At 37.7% G+C, this 17,085-nt stretch overlaps 3 protein-coding genes across 6 annotated transcripts; 2 read left to right on the top strand and 1 right to left on the bottom strand.

Moving 5' to 3' along the window:
* The first annotated feature begins 57 nt into the window (after nt 1-57).
* LOC127069524 (SNAPIN protein homolog) lies at nt 58-813 on the top strand. Of its 2 annotated transcripts, XM_051006632.1 has the most exons (3): nt 58-124; nt 207-414; nt 519-813. In XM_051006632.1, the coding sequence occupies exons 2-3, from the start codon at nt 233-235 to the stop codon at nt 811-813; spliced, it is 477 nt and encodes a 158-aa protein (XP_050862589.1). In that variant the 5' UTR covers nt 58-124; nt 207-232. The 2 variants fall into 2 exon arrangements, with proteins under 2 accessions (XP_050862589.1, XP_050862588.1); XM_051006631.1 differs by having other exon boundaries at nt 90-414.
* A 75-nt stretch (nt 814-888) lies between these two features.
* Nucleotides 889-2,464, top strand: LOC127069523 (methyltransferase N6AMT1). Its single transcript, XM_051006630.1, has one exon. It carries the CDS (start codon nt 889-891, stop codon nt 1,534-1,536), a length of 648 nt encoding a protein of 215 aa, XP_050862587.1. The 3' UTR covers nt 1,537-2,464.
* LOC127069519 (uncharacterized) lies at nt 1,604-13,089 on the bottom strand. Of its 3 annotated transcripts, XM_051006622.1 has the most exons (10): nt 12,699-13,087; nt 6,241-6,362; nt 5,952-6,056; nt 4,899-5,388; nt 4,133-4,608; nt 3,909-4,048; nt 3,681-3,839; nt 3,311-3,580; nt 2,572-2,823; nt 1,604-2,426 (listed from the first exon to the last, which is right to left on the bottom strand). In XM_051006622.1, exons 2-10 carry the CDS (start codon nt 6,350-6,352, stop codon nt 2,091-2,093), a joined length of 2,340 nt encoding a protein of 779 aa, XP_050862579.1. In that variant the 5' UTR covers nt 6,353-6,362; nt 12,699-13,087; the 3' UTR covers nt 1,604-2,090. The 3 variants fall into 3 exon arrangements, with proteins under 3 accessions (XP_050862579.1, XP_050862577.1, XP_050862578.1); XM_051006620.1 differs by having other exon boundaries at nt 3,909-4,608; nt 12,699-13,089; XM_051006621.1 differs by lacking the exon at nt 12,699-13,087 and having other exon boundaries at nt 3,909-4,608; nt 6,241-6,363.
* Nucleotides 13,090-17,085: the final 3,996 nt, after the last annotated feature.

Raw genomic sequence — 17,085 nt, 5'->3', positions numbered from 1 at the left:
ATATTTACTAGGCGTCCCAATCAAATTCTCAAATCTCCCGCTAGGTGGCGAAAGAAAAACTTTCTATCGGTTGGAAAGTCTACTAGTTCATTTATTTCGTGCTTCTTTTGACATACGTGAAATGGTAAATATCTTATAAATAGTAAGATTTGATGAAAAAGCTGAATAATTTAATCCGATTCGGAAATTTGTTCCGACATTCCCAGTTGAGAAGACGGATCAGGGTTAAATCATGTCGACGGAGGAGTCAACGCCTCCCGCTATGGATGTAGATACCGCGAGCGATAACACGTCTATAGATGATAAAATAGATGATTTTTGTGAAAATCCAACTAGAGATGCTCTGACGGAAGGTTTAATGAGTTTACTGAAGCCAACCGTTGATCAGTTGGACGAAAGAATTCGTGCTACTAGGTATTCGAATCTTTAGTCAAAATATTTATAACCTATATGTTGCTCGAACGTCTTAGGATTCCTTAACTCGAAAGTATCACTTTTCTGTTTTATTACTCTTGTAGAATATGTCAGATAGAATTGAAGCAGCGAATCGAATCATTGACGGACGTATTGACGAAAATCAACGAAGCTCTTCAGTGCCCGTTCGAGACCGATTCTTACGTTAAGAAGCTCATAAACGCTAAGCAAAAAATAACGGTAGTAAGCAACATCTTGCAAACGACTCAGGAACGAATAAATAAACTTCATCAGGCTGTAGAGAGAAATACGGCAAAGAGAAAGGCTCTATTGGATCATAGTTCTATGTATAGCGGTACTTCCAATATACAAGAAAAAGAGGAAGCAGCAGAAAACTAAACATTAGCGTTCGAAGATTCTGTCGAGGGGAAATAATTCGGATACTACCGATTCGCATTTTTCCGTTACACGATTATGGATACTCCTATGGTAAAACTCTCGGACGAGGATCTCGAAACTGTTTACGAACCAGCAGAGGATTCTTTCCTCTTAATAGACGCCTTAGAGAACGATTTGGAGACTTTGAAAGTTATGAAACCGGTTATGTGTTTAGAAATTGGTAGCGGATCGGGTATAGTTATAACCGCATTGGCCATGGCATTGAACAAATATAATCAAAGTTACTACATAGCGGTCGATATAAATCCTAATGCGTGTAAAAGTACGAAAAAAACTGGTAACATTAATTTGGTCAATATAAACGTTATACAAATGGATTTATTAAAAAACATTCGTAACGAGCAAACTTTCGATATTATCGTATTCAATCCGCCGTACGTAGTAACGGAGAGCGAAGAAGTTAGAGAAACAAGACTAGTTTCTAAAACGTGGGCCGGTGGAAATCATGGCAGAGAAGTTATGGAGCGAGTATTTCCGCACATTCCTAAATTATTATCGAATATTGGAATGTTTTATCTAGTTGTTATTAAAGAAAATGATCCGAATTATATCCTAGAAACGTTAAAACGTTTCGATATGATAGGCACCGTTGTGAAAGAAAGGAAAGTGAGAGGAGAACATTTGTACGTGATGCGTTTTACCAAAAATACAACCACTCGTTGAATTGACATTGCGATGTATGAGTGAGATAAAATTGGGAGAAAAAAGATTTGCATTATTCGAGTAATGATTTTTTTTTTTTTTTTTTTTTTTAATGTTGTATATTACATATAATAAACGTTGTAAATACTTCTGTATAATTTGTGCTACACACACTACGATCTAAACTGTCTTTATCGTTTACCCATTTTTACTATCGTAAAGGAATGACAAAACTGACGTGTACTTAAAGGTAGCATAATTTATTGTATCGTGTCATATGTGAGTGTGTGTGTATATATATATATAAACACCGTAGAGTCGTAGCGATATGTAACGTATGGCTGTTCTAATGCGCTTACGTCGCGAATAAGAGATTTACGGACGCGGAGCACTTTGAACATTATATTCTATGAAATTCTTTGCATTCCTAATACTTTGGATTATAAATTAATAGCATGTGAGAAAATTAATCTTGGTTCAAGTGATAGCCTTTCAATCACTGTCGATTAATTAATTCACTTCGTTTTTGAACCACGTGATTCGTCTTACAGGAGGACAAAAAATTAAATAGCTTACTACGTATCGATGGATTTCGACCTATAAATTCTTTGCAATTTTATATGCAACGCTGCTGCGCTAACGGTCATTAAAATAAGCGTACCTAACATGAGTGAGAACGCAGCGTAAAAACCATTATTACTCATGCAAATGTTCTCCTCTTTCGAAACTTCGTTTACAAAGGACGACTCTTCGATGTTCTCCAACACTTGATTACTGACTGCACTCAAATCGTCGAGCATGATCACTTTGAAACCACGTCCGACTCTAACTGGATCTGTTAATAGCGGTACCATCGACGCGTTCGAAGGTGCGTAAGATACCGAGCGACGTCTTCTACCCGGTTCGATTTGCTAAAAAGAGAAGGAAAAATATACAAATGTTATGTAAAGCATGCGTACGTTTCAGGAACGACTTTGCAATCGCATGTATGTATGTATATATACTCGATATGTATACTGTAATACATTATTATATTAGTACAGTTATAATACGCACTTGATTCGATTCCGGACAAGCTTGGCAATCCGTTTTACAAAGTTCCACGTTACATTCGATGAATAAATCCATCACATCGGGGAATTTAAAAGCTTGGAAAAATGCATAGGCTATAATCGAGGCACCTGTATTCCCCGTGTCGTTCGTTTTTTGAAACGCTCCAAACAATTTTGGTTTAAGTATGCAACCACGTTCGTCTGTAAGCTGCAGGGTGTTAGTAGAGCTCTCGTCTCGTGCAACGCAATCGCGTACCTACGTCAACAGAATAAGGTAATGACGAGATGTACTTACGACAAAACAATAGAAACAATTCGTCCGTGTACGGAACAATTCGTCGCCGATTTATGTATCCACGGAATAGTTAGTCAATGTGCTGAGTTTCGATCATTGAAGATTAGTAAAAACTAATAAAAAGTATAAAAAATAACAGATAAAAAGTAGTACATAAGCGAGACCGAAGTAATCGTCGAGGCACGCGCAAGTATTATCGAGTAGAATAATTTCGTATCTCGGATAAGGTGACTCGACACTTTACGCGTCTACGGATACGTTTCTCAGTGTGCCGATCTACGGAGTAGTTCGTCGATGCGCACAAAACTCGATTCATCGAAAACGGCATCGTCGACGAACTACTTCGTGGAATTATTTTTATCCGACTTGTCGTTTCGATCGAATATTTTTTTTTCTTTTTCTTTTAGTTTCGCGATCGGACCATCGTACGGATGCATTTGAGACTTACCTGAAGATCGAAAGCAGGATCTCCTTCCACGGTTACGACCAGCGTCATGGTTTCTCCGATTTTAACCAAACCATCGGCCGTCGGAGCGAACGGACCTTTCCCGATTTGTATGTCTAATTTAGCTACCGCCGTGTCACCGCTGAACGTCACGATCTCCTGATTGAGCATATCCACGGATAAATTTACCGAAAGCGCCTTATTGATGTTACCCTCCCAAAGACAACGTACTCTTCGCACGGTATCCCAGACCTCTTGTATCCCTGGCTCGTTCTGCAAAGATTTTTGTTTGAATGTCTGATAATAGAAAAATAAATGCGTTCGCTGTTGGAACTATCTAGAACGATCGTTGCTAACATGTCGAGGAACGAACCTGCAAGACCAAGACATTTTCGAGATAGGCTTGGCCGGCCTCGCCCTCGAAGTCATTGATGAATTGCGTTCCACAAGAGTCCAAGCTGACGGTGAAGGAGTACTCGGTTTTTCCAGAATTTTGTTCGACGTATCGACAATCAGGATTCATGAAGAAGCCCTGAAAAGAAAGATCGTTTTCTTTCTCTCTTTCTTTTCTTTCTTCCTAATCCGAACGTGATAGCGTTACCTTCGAGTAAATGACACCGTCGAAGGCACGATTGAATTCGATGTTGATCGTCATCATCGTCTTGCCACATTCGACCGAGATATTATGAATATGGGGTGGATGTTTGAGATCGTCGTCGGCCTCGTCGTTCTGCGTTACGCCTGCGTAGTTGGGAAAGATAAACGAAATTATGAAGGACAAGGTGCAAGGTAGCGAAAAAAAAAAGAAAAGCAATAGGATCTTACCAGCTCCAGTCGTACCGGTCGTACCAGGACCCGTCGTTCCTCCACCGGGAACGATGCCAGGCGTTCCAATGGGCGTAGGGAAAGGCGGGGAAGGCGTAGCGCCGGGAGTCGAGTAAGTGTAACCGGCGGAACCGTCTACGGTGCCCGTTGGGACAGGCGTAGGGAATCCCGGGCTGGGAGATGGCTGCGAAACGTAACCACCTTGCGAGTCGTACGTACTACCGGATACGGTACCGGTGGACGAGAATCCTGGTCTTTGAGAGGTATATCCGTAGGAGGTGGTGAAACCGGCGGGAGAGGGATAACCGGCCGATGGAGATACGGAGCTGAAGGGTCTGGAGGACGGAGTACTGGAAGGGAAGCCAGTGGTTTTTGGTGGTAAATAAGTCGTCGAGAAACCACCTGGTTGAGAGGGATAACCACCGACGGGTTGCGAGACTTTTGGCGGTAACGCCGTCGACGGTGGCCTTGGAGTGCTATTAACAAAAGAAGAGAAAAAATGAGAACGAACGTTTAGCTCGCTGGTTACGTCAGACCGGGACAATCGTATCAGTCGATTTAACTCGAATCTCGTTTAATGGGCTCTTTCGAAGGCAGCTTACGCAACCCTAGGCTCTCCTTCTTCCTTTCTCTATTTCTCGGGCTTTTTCATTCCGATCGCGTGTACCGGGACGATAGAGCTCAGGAGATATAAGAAAGCGACTCGCTTCGAATTGTCCGAGTCCGAGCGACGCCATTAAAGATGCTGGAAGAAAGAATCGTGTACCTTGGACCGCTCGACGGGAAGCCACTGTATTGCGGCGGCAAATAGGTGGACGATTGGGACGTCGAGGGTGTCGAAGAAGGGAAAGTCCCAGGTCTCGTTCCGGCGGATGGATAATTGGAAGGGCCGGTCGTACCTCCGAAGGGAGGGAAGGTGGAAGATTGCGGCCGTGAACCAAACGTCGGAGAACTGCCATAATTATCTTGAGGGATGTAAGTAGAGGACGGACGTAAACTGGTGGGTGAACCGTAGAGAGTGCTGGGCGTCGATAAACCGTGAGAAGTATCAACGTTGGGAGATAACGAGTAGGGTACGTTGGACGGCGTGTACAAGGAGGACGGTCTCTGATAAGGATAATTGGTCACTTCGTTCTGACTCGGAGAATAAGCCGATTCCTGTTGGTTGATTCCTGCCGGCTGGAAGGGTCGAGGCTTTTCCGGAGGTCTCTGGGTACTGTATGGCGGCAGATAGGCGTTGTCCGATTGTTGGCGAACTGAAAAAATATACAAGCTCATCGAGAACGAAGATACTCGTTCTTTTGTCATCGCTTCGATCCTCGATACATATGCACGTACGCGTACGCACATATATTTCTCGAGTATGCGAAGGATAAAAAGAGTCGAATAAAACGAAAGGAAATATCGCGAGAATGCAACGTAGACGTCGATTTGGATGGTTCCTCTGTCTTTGAAGAGCACCGATTCGTCTTGTAGATCGGCGCGGTGATCGCTGAGATGGAAGAATTATTATCGAGAGTTAATATAAGCGAACTATGGCGAAGCGCGCTCGCACGCGTACTCGTTGCGCGAGTGTGCATTACGAACGTGAAGTTTCGATAGGTTTGCTAGCAAAGTGTTTCTATCTCGATACGTTATAATGTGGGAAGAGGGAGCGGGAGAGAGAGAGAGAGAGAGAGAGAATGAGCGTGTGCGCGCGTGTATGATAGAGAGAGACAGAGAGACAGAGAGAGAGAGAGAGAGAGAGAGAGAGTAGCGTAATGATGCGTGATTTAGAGAACTCGCCGTTATCCTCTCGCTCGTCGAAAGGAGAACCTACTTTTACGTGCGCCCTGTCGGTAGATCCCTTGAATCCACTCTAGGATATTTTGTGCCATCACGTCTGCAGCCGACGCTGGAGCGGCTCGCTGGACTCTCGAGCGTGCTAATGGATTTCAAAGGATTTTTTTTTGGTCAACTTATTTGTCACTTCTCGTCGCTTCTCGTCTTTCTTTTTTCTTTCTTTTTTTTCTCTCATTTTGTTTAACTTTTTATATCATTTTATTTTCTCTTCATCGATCGTGAGACACCGAGCGAACTCGAGACGAGTCCTCCCGTAACTCCCTTACCAGCTTCGACGACGTCGTCCGACGTTCTCACGAACAGGGCATGTCCTATGTATTCTTGACCCATCGTCGCTCCGAGAACAGCTACGACGAGTAACGTCGTACTGCGCCACATCGTCCCTTATCTGTAATCGACGTTAATCGGATTAAAGGCATCGACTTTTCGAGTTGCATCGACGAGTTCAATCGATGGCGACGTAAAATTATCGAATCGTTTTATCCTACCTAAGATCGTTTATACGAGATATGAAATTATTTCACTGGGCGTGATTGTTTCACACGCTCTTTTTTTTCAACGCGTTTCTCTTTGATTCGTAAAAAAAACAAAGAACGAATTGGGACGAACGTTTTCAAGGACTCTCAAGACGGGACAACGATCGTGACTCTTGCAAAGTTCGAAAGTAGAAAGCGATAGTTATGAAATCTTTGCTTGGGATCCCTCTCAAGGTTGACGTCAGCATTCGAAGGCAATGGTACAGGAAGCCGTAAAAGCCTGGACGATGATTTCTCGTCGAGGTCTATCCTTCGAGATACTTTCGAAGGATCGCGTTGGCCCGAAACTTTATGAGAAAATATCCGATTATGAGAGAGAAGTAAACGAGGCGTTGCTTGCTACGAGAAGAGTTAGGATAACTTGTTTTTAATGAGCATCTCGTGAACGGATAAGGAACGAAGACGCCGAGAGAGAGAGAGAGAGAGAGAGATGTGAAACGAGATTATAAGACTTTATACTCCAAAAGGAGTACTTTGATCTCGAAAGAGGAATTGTACGTTGGCAAAAGGTGCATTTTGACGTGGTAATTCGTTTGCGATTTCGCAACGATTAAAAGAGGACTGATGGTTTGTGCAAGTGAAATCATCGTAAAGTCGGTATTAAGAAAAGTCGAGTCATAAATAAAGCGTTAAAACGTTTCGAACGAGTTACGGTCGTACGCGCATATGTAGTTAATTTATACATTTTCACGTTGCCCGTATCCATTTGCCACCAAAGCCAAATTTTAATGGCTCGAAACGAGCTTTTACCCACCTCGAAATATTTGTAAAATGATCGTCGCCGCGGACTCGTCCGCAGAAATTTACGGTAATTCGGGTAAACGCTCGTTTTGTAGTTTCTACGCAATTGTTACGAGAGACATCGGTTGTAACTCGTGGTTGGCTCGACTCGAAACATTTTTAATGAATGCGTGGTGCAGGAGATTAAAATCATTGCATAGTTTTAATATATTCTTATCTTTTCACTTAATATTTGTTTTTTCGTTTCTTTCTTTTCCTTTTCTTTTTTCCTTTCGATCATCAACGTCTCGTAATAATCCGGATATATCAATCGAGCGATTCTTTTCGTCGAAATTTTACGACGATCGTTTAATTTATATTTTTACACTTAAACATCGTAACGATAAGTGTCAATGGAATGCAATTTAATCGTTTGACTTTATTAATCGACAATTATTCGATCGCATGTCGAAAATATTTAACGCGACATTCGTAATTTTTCTGTAATAAAACGTTGTTTCTGCGCGGTATAATGTCTATTCCTTTCGATGTATCGAATCATGATTCAAAAAATGCCGGGTTAGAGTTCGAAAAGTCAATGGAAAGAATCGAAGAATCGTGCGAGGTGAAAGGTGAAAGTCTCGTAGTCTCGAAGGGAAAAGATCTCGTGGTACTCGTAGATCGCAGGAGCGGGTAAAACGTAGTGTACACGGAGACATCGAGATGCTCTCGAACCATGGAAAGAGAAGTCGTGCTCGAAAGAGGGTTAGAGAGAGAGAGAGAGGGAAATTCAAGATCCGAAGAGAGAAGAGCATCGATTCATTCATCAATTCTTTCGGTGAATGCGCAGGTACGACTTTCTAATCTAATCTTAATTCCTTTCTTTTGTTACTCCTATGAGATCTAATCCAATTTAAATTTCCTTAACATTGTTGTCAACGGGACAATTCAAACATTAATAATTTCTCATTTAAATTGCTGGTAATTGCGCGTATGCGTGTGGTGAGAAAAAATTCAATGATAACGTTAAAGTTTTCTCGAATATTAAAGGTTAACGATAAAAAATATTATACACATATACATATATATTGAGAATGACAACGTGTAAAAAAAGAAAAGAAAAAGGGAAGCTGCGAATATATGGTAGGCACTTTTACGTGAAAACAAGCCGAAGGAACGTATAATTTTTGCGTGTATCAGAGACGAATCGATTCGTTGTAAGTAGTTGTAGGTGTCTCCGCTGTAGGCAACCTGTTCCCGCGAATAAAATTAATAGAAGCACGTTAATTAAGTTGGACCGTCGGCTAATTAGCGAAGCGGCCTAAGCGAGTGCAAGGAACGGTTCGTGTAGGTACACGGCGACTTTGCGAAAGACGGGTAGGTATCCGAGCGATATCGTAACTATGAGTTGAGGGAATCGTATCGAGAGACCTCGCCGAGCGTGTAATTATCGTGCGAAATCCTCTCGAGGACGAGACGCGTCCTCACGCGCGCGTTTCTGCGGTTTCGAGCTACTTCCAAGCGATTAAGCAAGATCGCACTTGAGATCGTTCCTGCGGTTTCTTTCTTTCCTCCTCCTGCTACCTCCCTTTTTTCTTTTTTCTTTTTTCTTTTTTCTTTTGCTATTTCTTCTTCTTCTTTCTTTCTATCTTTTTTCTCCTTTTTCGTTTTTTCCTTCCTCTTTCCTGTTACTTCTTCCTTTTCATATTTCTTCTCTCTTTCGTCCGTCTTACCTTACATTTCGTTTTCAAGAATTTTAATAACGAGTCGGACTAACTCTTTTATTATCTGAATTACGTGCGCGGTTTCATAACGAGCGCGCCTTCCAAGATGGTACATTTGGAATCGCCTGCTGAGACTACGATCATTATTCTTCTAAATGTAATCTACAAATCCGTCTTTATTCCTCTCTAGTTTCCTCATTCGATGCCACCTTCCATCTGGCTACGTTTAATACTTCGCCCGAAATAGATCGGTTGGTCGCGACTATTTCGTTTCAGTTTTTATATAGATATTTGTACATTGATTTTATACACTTGCTATATACCTTCGTCTAAGTATACCCATCTCGATATAATTTTAGTTTTAACACGTTACGGACAAATCACGCACACATATATTTATGTATAATAGAGAAATATCTACAAGATGATGATTCGATGTATTCGATTTCGTACGTACCCTATGCATATAAGTATAAAAGAAAAAGAAAAGAAAACGTCGAGTATTCGTGTTTATTCTGCTAAAATTATATAAGAAAAAGAAAAGTGAAGTTCACTGTTAATAGAAATAATCGATGATGGCTCGAGCTATTACGATGATAGTTGGAAAACGTTTCGTGTTAGGTAGTCTATCGCAGCCTTTCTCAATGCGAAACGATATCCACATCATCTTACGTTCAAAGCGAGAATACAAATTAATTTCTAAGAGATTTTTCCAAAAGTTTCGTAGAAGGTTCTTGCTAATTCGGGAGGAAACGGTAATAAAAATCGTATTCTTGTGATATCGTTACGAACAAATCTACTGGACCGCAAACAGACGAAAAGGTTGAGAGACGCTGATCTATCGGATAGTAGCGAGCAAAGAGCTCTTTGATCTCTACGAGAAAACTGTTACGTTCGATAGGTCTGGGTCAGGAGGACATTGATTTCCTTTTTCACTGACACAAGAACGCTAAGGAAGATTCATTGCCAACAAAAAAGGAGAATTATATGCGTTTTCTATCTCGAGAAGCTGCCTAATATGCAACTAATTAACTTAACAGTATCGACTTATCGTAGAATTTCATCGAACGTTCGTCGCGATCGATCGAATACGAAAGAAAAAGAAAAAGAACAGTTTCCCATGGAAAGTTCGTTTGTAAATTTTCTTTTTTTCTTTCTTTTTTTTATTTTGACATAGATCAACTGGAAACGATTTACTCGGTGAAACTAAAACTCGACCTTTTTCACTTTTCTCTCTCTCTCTCTCTCTTTTTGTTTTATTTTTCTTTTTCCTTTCTTTCTTCCGTATTCGATACATTTAGTATCGATTTTCTCGTTAAATTATTTTTTAAGGTAATCTCCAATACTCCGCCAGATCGCCAAACAGTTTCGTGTTAGTTTCGAAACTTTTGGTATTATTAAAGCACTCGTTATGCACTTTCCTCTCCCTCTCTCTCTCTCTCTCTGTCCCTCTCTCTAAACGTTTCTATCAACGCACGGCTCGAACGCGACAAAACGCATGCTAATACTCGTTTCTAAATGCCAACGATCGATTCACACGAATAGATATTTCGAAACTCTTCTTTTAAAATGGTACGACTGTGTTTTCATTTATCTATCTTTTTTCCTTCTTCTCCTTTTTTTCTTTTTGATAGCTTCCTCGAGATGACATTAATTTATATCGGGTTTTTTTTTTTTTGTAACAATAACAAAAAGATTATGAATATATATGTAAGTAGATATAAAAAAGAAAAATCGAAGAAAATTTTGTAGATTGTTAATCGTTATATTAAAATTTTTTATTAATATTTTTTTTTATTAATATATATAGTTTCCTACAGTTGGTTATACTTCGAAATAGAAGTTCTATTAATTTCGAACTAACGATATCCCTTTCATGCGTATTCGATGCGATATTTCGAATCGTAGCAAGTACTCGATTTAACGTGTGCTTCCAAAGTTAACTTTCCAAACAGTTTCAATAGCAGTTGAAATTAGATGAGTTTGAATAAAACAGAGAATAAAATTGGATTTTCTAGAAATCAAATTTTTTAGTATATAAATATAAATTCAGTCATCGAATCGATAAGTTTAATTGCATTTTTATTTGTTACATTCTAATTTAAAATAATTTGTTTTTTTTTTTTTTTATAGAGAATGGGCCGAAAGTTCCCCGGTGATTTTACTCTTTTTACTCTTTTTATATATATGTAAATATATATATTTTTAAGTACTATATACTTTATTAAGAAAACGAAAAAACACAAAAAAAAAACTATAAAAAGTGTTAAATAAAGAGTAACACGTAATAGTTATTTCTTCATAGCGTCCATCGGCAAACTCGGTACGCTTTTCTACTTCTTTTACTTTACTTTACGAAATCCAACTCACGTCTTGTTCACCGTTTAACAAAAGAAGAAAATGTATTCTTCAACGAACGATGTAAGCCATGTTCTACGTGCAGTAAATAGTGTATGTACGTATGTATGTATATGTATATATATATGTGTGTACGGTAGATGCATCTTTTATCTCCGTCTGGTACATACATAAACTATTTATGTTTCTTACGAATATATACAGCGTGAATGGTAGAAGTCCACAAAATTTTATTTTTTTACAAATCTCGCGAATTTGAAAATGTAGGGAAAAAATGAAAGAAAATAGTAATAATTTTTTTTACGATAAATCGTAAAAGAAAACCTTCGCTATTAATGAAAGTTTTAAAAGATCACTGTATATACGTATATATGTATATATATATAAACGGTTTATAATCCATATATTTAATGCGCGTATGTATTCACTTTCTTCGCGACGCGTCGTGACCAAACGATCGATCATCGTCGTCTCTTCTTTTCGGTTTCTCTCACTCTCGCTCGACCGTGTCAACATACTATGTACGGTAGATAGCCGCGCATATGTATGTACATGCATGTTCTGTCTTTGGATGGAATATCTTTCAGAAGTAAAAACTTTTTTCTGTGGTTTAGATTGGTTTAACATTGAATCGTCGACTATACAGACCGCTACGGTCCATTTTAACTCGAACAAAATAATATATACAAGTAACACACTTTCCTTTTTGAAGCCGTCCTTACGGTTATTAGGGATTGAATGACACCAAAGACTTGACTCGTATTACACGTCTAAAAAGATGTAGATATATAATCCTTTTGAATGCATAAGAGAGATTTGTGAAAGAGATGAATTCGAAGTTACCAAAAATTTGTAAATAACTGGGTCAAATCAAATAAGAGAGAATGGAAGAACCCTTATAAATGTATCTGACGTTTAATGCGTAAAAGATTTAACGCGCGTTTAACAATTATGATAACGTTACCATTTCATTATCTCTGCGAAGGTAATAATTTTCTCCTAAAAAGATTGAAGGGTTTAGCGTATAGAAATTCGGTACGAATTAATTTCATAAGAGAACAACATTTATAATATCTTTTTCTTTCTTCTCTAATTTGCAACTCTAAGGACGAACCAACGCATACGAGATATATGAAATAATTTTTTTTACAACCTCGAGCGGCGCGATATTTGTGTCGTGAAAAAGAAAAAAAACGTCATTGCACGCGTAAAAGGATCGAACGTTTATAAATCTCCGAACGAGTCAGCACGAACTATTAATTAATTTTTCTTTTTTTTTCTTTTTGTTCGTTTTTCTCTTCTTCACTGGACTTTGAAAGATGGACCAACGTAGATATCATCACGTGGAAGGAAGTAATATTTTCTCCGATTCGAAACTAGGCTCACCTGGCAGTGAAATCCTTTGAGCAGAGAGAAAGAGTTCGTGTCCAGTGGATAAATAGCGTTGATCTTCCCTCGCGATTCCTCCGGCGAAAGATTCGCGTTCCACCGCGCGCTAGCTTATGAGAAAGGTGAGAGCGAATACCTGGGAGCATCTTCATTCAAGCTTTATATAGGTATTGTGCCCCCTTACCTAGCCACGTTGTAGAAAGACCGTGCCATCACCGTGCCGTCGTAATTTTATCATCAGCGAGAGTGAAAAAACGATCTTCTGATGAAATTGCGTTAGGATTTATGTACAACTAAAATAATTCTTCTCGAGATCATATTCTTTACATTTCCAGGTCGGACACTAAATTAACAACGACGCGATCGTGATTTTCACGAAACTATTGTTATTAAGAAAAACCGATACGCATTATCTTCTCTATTATCCGTAGGTATAGTTATGTTATAAAAAGTATATATACAAGTGGCCGACAAAATTACTAGTATCCACATCACTAATTATTATTATCAACGAAGCTTCATTGATTTCATTCTTAATTCGATCTAATAATTTTATAAAAAAAGAAACAAATAACGCGAGTCCAGTGAAATTTAATGATCATGATTTTCATAAAGCTGCTACAATCGTTATTAAGGGAAATCTATTACCTTAATGGATTTACATCTATTATCGTAATGGATTTACAAAATTATTACGATCGATATTATTAATTATCTGTTCTAACAATGAAGCTTCACCGATTTCATTCTTAATTCCATTCAATGATTTTTTGATAAATCGAATAATGTCAATGAGAGAGATGTCAGAAAGATTGTCTCGTTATGTCATTTGGAATGATTATGTTATTACATTGTTTCTTTAAAAGGTTCGATAGTATCTTAAAGTCGAAATTTTTCTTTCACCTTGTTTAGAAAAAAAGTCACATGGGTCGACACAAATTTAACAATTAAGTAAGATGCAGCGTATGAAAATGGCGCTTTCTATTTCTCGAACTATCTCTCTCTCTCTCTCTCTCATTCTGGGATATTAATTCGTAGAAGTGAATTATTCAATGCGAACTCGTACCTCTTCGAGAAGATAACGATCTCTGGAGAATTGGAAGCAAAGTTCGTGCGACTAGCATTCGCACTACTTGTGCGATCTATCAAACGAGATAAGTCGGTCCCACTATGGTTAATGTATAACGACGAACGATCGATATTAAACATGATTAATCAGAAAATAACGAGGAATTACTGTTCGCAAAGAATGATAACGTTTTATCTAATCTTCAATTATTACGACAATTAAAGAACGACTCTTGTAAATACTTTTAAATGTTTTATTTTTACATCGAATAATACGTTTGAAATCTTTCGATCTTGTTTTCGCATTCTCGCGCGTACAATTATAGAAATTATAAAAAATCTTTCAAAGAAGTTCTTACAAAAAATAAATAAAGCTTCCAAAAAAAGAAAAAAAGAGAAAGAAGAATCTTTAGGTATAGACGTTTAAATTGTTACAGATTTGATCGATTTTATTTCTTTATTTTTCTTTTATACACATCAAATAGCTTTCGATTATTTTCACCTAGATGTATGTTTCTATACAAGGACACGTTTATATGAATGAACGACCAAAATAAAAACGAGTTCCTTTTACACGATCGATAGGGCGTGTTAAAGTATGCGTGAGCAAGAATTGGGATAGACTCGGTGAAATAAACGACCTTTAACCAGTGTGTGCACACGAAGACGATAGAAGTGAAAGGCTCGCGTTGTAACGATTCAATGCGTTATTCGATGCGTCTATTTTTTCTCTATATAAAAATAGAGATTCTCCAAATTTTTTCTTCGAATAAAAATCGATAAAATCATGACCATTCTACATTTGAGAAAATTATGATTAAGAAGAAAAATATTTAATGGATATATTTCTAACTTTCCCAATGAATTTATTAATAGATGCATAAAAAGTTATAAGAATCGAAAGGATTAAAAGGTAGCGTACTAACTTACTGATCTCTCGATATAAATTACGCGTACTTTACTATAATCTCGGTGCTACTTGTGTCAAATATATTCAACTACGGTAAATAACGTAGTACTCGTAATTACGCTATGATGAAAGAAACATAAAAGTTTACCCTTACATATATACGTACACGCATACATATATACGCGAATAATCGCTATGAAAAAAAATTAAATATGCTTCTCAACGAGATTATCTCCAAAATACGTCGACGTAATCAAATGGAAAGAAAAGCAAAAGAAGAGAATAAAAAAGAAAAGCTAAAAATATTCTCTATTATCCTTTTCAAGGCTTTTCCTTTCTCGAGCCATTTTTTTTCTCTACTTAAAAACAATTTTATAAAAGGTAATATACAGGAAAATATACATACGTTCAGTATATGCAACACTTTAAACGCGAGATTCTCTTTACGCACGAATATTTGCATCGGCTTTACGGTAGAAAAGCACGTTGCATAAAGGACGAAGGTTGCGGTCAGCTCAAGGTAAAAGATCATTTCCATTTGATCTATCTGCAAAATTTCCTTCAAAACATCTACGATCCTCTTTTTGATATTTGTACATTATCTAACGATAAGATCTCGATTATGTAGACAAACGAGAGAAATAAATCTGTTGATCTCATTTGTTTCTTAGAAGAAAAAATTATTTCATTTTTTTACATAGTCATTTCGTTCTATTGAGTACGAAACATACATGTGTGACACGCACGCACACGTACACGTATCTTACAAATCTTTCTATTTAAAGTATCCTTGTAACCATGCCAGAGCGATTAACGCGAGTAACCGAAATAACGACGCGATTAAGATAGTACATATTGACGTGTTCATCAACGAAAGGCAACAAAAGTTGCTTCTTTAAAGTCCCGATTCGACTAATTACTAAGAGAAAGGACGTGGTAGTCAGTCAGCCGACGACCGACGCTGAAGGATTTCCGAGGGAAAGAAGAAAGCTATATGCCAAAGGCGATTTTTGGTGTTCCCTCTTAAACTACACAAGCGAACACGTAATCGTTTGTTCTGTTTGCGGCTGTTGCTCGAGGGACATTATGCAAAGGTCTCTTCTTTTTTTTGACTGCCAGAAAAGGATAGAAAAGATGTAATTAATCGATAGTTAAAGAAAGAGCTAAAGTTAGAGAAAGAGAGAAGCTATGTATGCGTGCGTACACACACACACACATATATATAATGTATATATTTTATAGTATATGATGTAGTGCTGTCTCGTACACGTGTATGTTTTACGACCTTACTATCGACACAAAAGGCCACTGCCGCTTTCTCGTGACGTTTTTTACGCAGCGACGACAAATGGTCCTACGATGATGTGTCGAATATCGCAATGAAGGTTCCTTCTTACTAAAAACATCGATGGGATGGGCTGCTAGTTACGACATCAAATATCAGGTAAGAATGAACATAATCGATGAACATGTGTTTATCTACATGTGTATCGAAAAAATAATTTTGGATTATTCCTCGATTATCATGGAATATTTTTGGAAAGATAATTTCGTAGAAATTACAATCCGTAAGGAAAGTAATTTCTGATTCGTTCTTATATTTTTTACTAGTTCCGAAGATATTTATATGTAAAAATTATTTCTTTGTTTAAAAAAAAAAAGTAATTTGTTTATTAATTATTTATTAATTTATGTAATTTTCTAAATTAGCGGCAATCTGAATTTCTTTTTGTTGCTGCAAAAGAATAGAAATTTACTTTCTACAAATTGTTTATAACAAATTGTTAATTAATTATTAACAATACGCTGAAAAAAAAATAGAAAAAATTCTGCCCTTTAAAACGACAGTTCATTCGAGTCTCTACGACATTTAGTCCCAAAGATATTCCCATGTAAACGGAAGAAGTGGTTATTAATAATGTAACAAAAAATTGTTCATTCAATGAAAAAATAATTTGTCTGTTGATTATTTATCGATATATGTAATTTTATAAGTTAGACGCAATCTGAATTTCTTTTTGTTACCGCAAAAGAATAGAAATTTACTTGCTAAAAAATTGTTTCTAACAAATTGTTTATAAAAAATTGTTAATTAATTATTAACAATAAGTTGAAAAAATAGAAAAAATTCTGCCCTTTAAAACGATAGTTCATTCGAGTCTCTACGATTTATAGTTCCGAAGATATTTCCATATAAATGAAAAACGTTTGGATTGGCCTACTGACCTATATAATTTCATTCAAATTAGCTCGGTGACACACTGACCTATATAAATTCCGAGAATTTACGCGCTCGTACTACTCTTACTACGAACAGCTGATCTTTACGAATTATGAACGAAAATCTTTCGAAGGCGATATCTCGGAAACGAAAAGTCGTAAAGACTCGAAACCAACGCCGTTTTC

The sequence above is a fragment of the Vespula vulgaris genome, chromosome 15 (assembly GCF_905475345.1).
Source record: "Vespula vulgaris chromosome 15, iyVesVulg1.1, whole genome shotgun sequence".
Taxonomy (NCBI): Eukaryota; Metazoa; Arthropoda; class Insecta; order Hymenoptera; family Vespidae; genus Vespula; species Vespula vulgaris.
This window is presented reverse-complemented; position numbering and strand designations above follow the sequence as displayed.

Coding starts and splice junctions, on each gene's coding strand:
- LOC127069519 (XM_051006620.1), bottom strand. CDS start 6,352: ATGTGGCGCAGTACGACGTTACTCGTCGTAGCTGTTCTCGGAGCGACG. Junction 5,389..5,951: donor CCGACAGGGCGCACGTAAAA/GTAGGTTCTCCT, acceptor ATATTTTTTCAG/TTCGCCAACAATCGGACAAC. Junction 3,581..3,680: donor AAAATGTCTTGGTCTTGCAG/GTTCGTTCCTCG, acceptor AAATCTTTGCAG/AACGAGCCAGGGATACAAGA.
- LOC127069524 (XM_051006632.1), top strand. CDS start 233: ATGTCGACGGAGGAGTCAACGCCTCCCGCTATGGATGTAGATACCGCG. Junction 415..518: donor GAAAGAATTCGTGCTACTAG/GTATTCGAATCT, acceptor TTACTCTTGTAG/AATATGTCAGATAGAATTGA.
- LOC127069523 (XM_051006630.1), top strand. CDS start 889: ATGGATACTCCTATGGTAAAACTCTCGGACGAGGATCTCGAAACTGTT.